Source organism: Nanorana parkeri, unplaced genomic scaffold (genome assembly GCF_000935625.1).
Source record: "Nanorana parkeri isolate BGI_ZX_2015 unplaced genomic scaffold, ASM93562v1 scaffold2213, whole genome shotgun sequence".
Classification (NCBI taxonomy): domain Eukaryota; kingdom Metazoa; phylum Chordata; class Amphibia; order Anura; family Dicroglossidae; genus Nanorana; species Nanorana parkeri.
This window is the reverse complement of record NW_017308481.1, coordinates 133,197-137,322: the sequence shown is the minus strand read 5'-3', so window position 1 is coordinate 137,322 and position 4,126 is coordinate 133,197. Positions and strand designations below refer to the sequence as shown.

The following is a 4,126-nucleotide window of genomic DNA, read 5'->3' as shown; positions in this document are numbered from 1 at the left end:
AGAGGGTTTTGGTATTCTGTGCGCCCCTGGTACCTCGGTCCCCCCAGCACAGGCCAGTCGGTTGGGTGGAGGTCTGGACGTTTCTACTCACAGTTCAATGCCGTGCTCAATGATTTCCTTCTGCTGCTTGATGACCTCAAACTGTTCAGGGTCGTCGGCGACAATCCACGACGACACCGAGGAATCCACCGAGCTGGCGCTGCTCCTGCGGCCCGATATGTCCGGAGTTTTGTTTTCAATGGTCTCCGGTTCGCAGGAAGTCGCCTGACCTGAGGAGGAGATGATGAGGGCGGTGTGACTGTAGTCTCCGTGTACAATCTGTGTGTGCGCCCCCACAACTCCGGCACACCAATCGGGGTATTCACACTCCTCCTCCCCCGCACCATCAGGACCTCACTGATAGATCGATCATTACCCGGAGATCTCAGTGATCTTCACTCGGCTTGCAATGTCTGGCAAAGAAACCCGACAACTTTGTCTTTCCAGATAACATTCGTTTCCGATTTACCTAGGAATGCGCCGGTGCCGATATCAGTGCCGAGTATTGGGGGACGCACCCGTACTCAGGGCAGCCATCAGAAATTTTGGGGCCCCTTACACGGTTTTAGGCTGGGCACCAACCCCCCCCCGCTGGACGCAGGGCTGTGACGCGCTGGACGCAGGGCTGTGACGCGCTGGACGCAGGGCTTAGTGACGCGCTGGACGCAGGACCCACCTAAGAGTGACCCTGCAGAGCCCACCATAGATGCTGCACAGCCCATCTGAGACTGTCTATGGTGGGCTCTGAAGGGGTCTCAGGTGGGCTGGTCAGGGCTGCACCCCTCCCTAGCTCCTCTTACCTGCACACATGGCCTCGTCTGCCGTCGGACCAGCCAGAAGTGATGTCCCGTCACTAGCGTGACGTCACTTCCGGCCACTCCGACATCAGACGAGCTGCGTCGCTGGGGCCCTGCGCTGCTAGGGCCAGGCCTCCACCTCCTCGCCCTTCACCGTCGGCCGATAGTCATGTAAGGGACCCGGGCGGGCCCCCCAGGCCCCTTACATGAGTATCGGCCGTCCCCCCCCCTGCCTGTACTTACCCAAATGCTCCGCTGCCTGGCCCGATAGCTGAGCTTCCGGTATCAGGAAGTCGGCTCCACGCTCCTTCATCACCAAGTGACGAGGAAGCATGGAGCCGGCTTTCTGGCCAATCAGGCAGCGTGTAATGACTTGCCGCCTCGCTTCCTGATTGGTCGGGAAGCCGGCTCCATGCTTCCTCGTCACTTGGTGATGAGGGAGCGTGGGGCTGACTTCCCTGCTAATCGGGAAGCCGGGTGGCGAGTCGTTACACGCCGCCCGGCTTCCTTAATGGGACCTCCGGCACCGGCAGAATATCTATGCAGTGTGCGAGGCATTAACCCCTTCATCTCTCACATCTGTACATGTCAGCTACGAGGGTATCGCCTTCTATGCGGGGCTCCCCGAGGGCACCGTCATTACCGAGCCCTTCCATGGGGGGGGAAGAACACCCGGGGCAATCGTCAAACCTTCTCCGGCATCTTTCAATGGAAACGGCTGAGAATGTTCCCGAACGCTGCCGCTGCTCAGCTACGCCATTGGTTGCCGATATCAGAGCTCCGGCGAGGAGCGGCTTACCGAGGATGGATTGCTGGTTGGGGTTGATGTAGAGATCTTTGCTCCATTCCACCATACACTTCAATATGGAGACCAGACACTCCAGACCTTTCTTCCTCAGACTGATCTCCTGGACACAGAAATGCGAGATTATAATAAGCCGCCGCGCCATAGTCCAGCCAGCGCCGCGACCCAGTCCAACCTTACCTGCAGGGGGCTCATCCCCAGCTCATGCCCGCTCCTTCCCTGAGCAATCTTGGACAAGTCGTTCACAAGTCGTTCAAAAATATTAGCAGCGTTGAGGTCGCAGTCGTAGTTAACGTAGATGTCCACCACACACTGAGCATCTGCAACCGAGGAAAGCGTATACAGGTGACGGGTTTATACATCATATAATGCCCTCTCCCCTTGTGCAGGGTGACAGGTCTTGTCTCCGCCCCCTCCTGTAATAAAGACCGCTCACTGCCGCTCTCTCCCCTGGTACAGCGTGTCTGGTCTTGTCTCCGCCCCCTCCTGTAATAAAGACCGCTCACTGCCGCTCTCTCTGTCCTTGTGCAGGGTGACTTGTCTTGTCTCCGCCCCCTCCTGTAATAAAGACCGCTCACTGCTGCTCTTTCCTTGTGCAGGGTGACTGGTCTTGTCTCCGCCCCCTCCTGTAATAAAGACCAGTCACTGCTCTTTCCTTGTGGAGGGTGACTGGTCTTGTCTCCGCCCCCTCCTGTAATAAAGACCGGTCACTGCTGATCTCTGTCCTTGTACATGGTGACTGGTCTTGTCTCCTCCCCTTCCTGTAATAAAGACCGGTCACTGCTCTTCCTCTCCTTGTGCAGGGTGACTGGTCTTGTCTCCGCCCCCTCCTGTAATAAAGACCACTCATTGCTGCTCTCTCTCCTTGTGCAGGGTGACTGGTCTTGTCTCCGCCCCCTCCTGTAGTGGGTGGAGCTTGCTGGGTCTCTCACACGGCTCTGCCCTCTGCACGGGCTACGTACAGCACAGTGATGATGTCAAAGCTGCTTTTACAAGGTGATATCTGGATCTGCAGAGACATTTGGGCCCCTAATAAGTGACAGCATGAAAACCTGGATCTAGCATTTAGAGACTGGACGGATGTACGAGTATAAAGATCATTCTAGAACATTCTTCCCAGCACTAGTTTGTTGGTTGTGGGGGCTCAGTGTGACACGGCTATAGATTGCCGCCAAGTGGTGCCGCCCACAAGGGGAGGAGCAGCCTATAACCCGGAGGTCTGCCGTGCCGCCCAATCACTCAGCGAGACCCCCATTAGCTCTGATGATGTCACATGAGTGGTCCCCCCATGACCTGGATGTGAGGGGCGATGGTCGGCCATACCTGCGCAGATCCTGGTCAGGGTCTGGATCACCATCCACTTGTGCTCAAAGGAACTCGACGACGTCTCCAGAATATTCAAAAAGATTTCTTTAAAAAACACCTACAAAAGGAAAAAGGAGAGAAGGGAGAAATGACACAAAGCTTCCGGGAGACGTCCGACGTTCTTCAGAGGAGATCCTGCTCCTCTGAAGAACGATGCGACGGGGCGCAGGGAGGGCGATGCGACGGGGCGCAGGGAGGGCGATGCGACGGGGCGCAGGGAGGGGGAGGGTTGTTGGGGCGCAGGGAGGGCGATGTGATGGGGCGCAGGGAGGGCGATGTGTTGGGGCGCAGGGAGGGCGATGTGATGGGGCGCAGGGAGGGCGATGCGACGGGGCGCAGGGAGGGCGATGTGATGGGGCGCAGGGAGGGCGATGTGTTGGGGCGCAGGGAGGGCGATGTGATGGGGCGCAGGGAGGGCGATGTGTTGGGGCGCACCCACCCAGACTATAATGGCCTCTGAGATGCCGTGTCGTGGAACACTGGAGTCCTATTGTAGACTATGGGCGGAGCCGGCTTACCTCCACCTGCATTTTTAGGTGCATTTTGAAGTTGGAGAGCAGGCTCAGGAATATGGCGAGCGACAACTCGAAGACGTCGGGCACGCCGGAGACGCCATTCTTCGACAACGCGACACACAGGTATTGCTTGATGGCATTGATGAACATTTCATGGGTCCTGAAGACGGGGCCGGCGTTCTGCAATACTGACAGCAGGAGCTGCAGGGAGATGACCTTGGAGCGCAGTTCATGGGACCTGAGCAGGAGTATAGAGAGAGTGCGATTACCCGACAGACGCCGGTCACTGGTCACACCAACAATCAGTACACAGGTATACAGGTATATGGGTATGTGTGTTGGCCGTCAGCTGCACCCAGGCTGAAGCCCAATTTATGGTCCGTTCTATGGAGGAGCTCCAGAACATCACATGACCATCTTCCCCGCTCTTTGCTTGTGCTATGTTCTGACCCCTCCCCCATGCTTTGGTGAATGATAGGACTAGGTCTCCAGCGCATGCCGGCAGCCAAAGGCCAACCCTGTCCCTCGCACTTCACTAGATACGTCTCCTGCTGCGCGGCGTGGTCGGACGGCGGGGGGATGGGGGAGGGGCATGCTTTTGGCTA

The 4,126-nt window shown here is 57.5% G+C and overlaps 1 protein-coding gene across 1 annotated transcript in view; it reads right to left on the bottom strand.

Annotated features, from left to right (window-relative positions):
* LOC108801085 (brefeldin A-inhibited guanine nucleotide-exchange protein 1-like) overlaps positions 1–4,126 on the bottom strand; it is a 9,873-nt gene that overhangs the window by 526 nt on the left and 5,221 nt on the right. The window contains exons 7-11 of the mRNA XM_018573032.1: positions 3,525–3,759; positions 2,965–3,064; positions 1,822–1,961; positions 1,636–1,744; positions 92–269 (exon numbers count right to left, since the gene is read on the bottom strand). Of these exons, the coding sequence (XP_018428534.1) occupies positions 92–269; positions 1,636–1,744; positions 1,822–1,961; positions 2,965–3,064; positions 3,525–3,759 (762 nt within the window). The remainder of the gene's footprint in view (positions 1–91; positions 270–1,635; positions 1,745–1,821; positions 1,962–2,964; positions 3,065–3,524; positions 3,760–4,126) is intronic.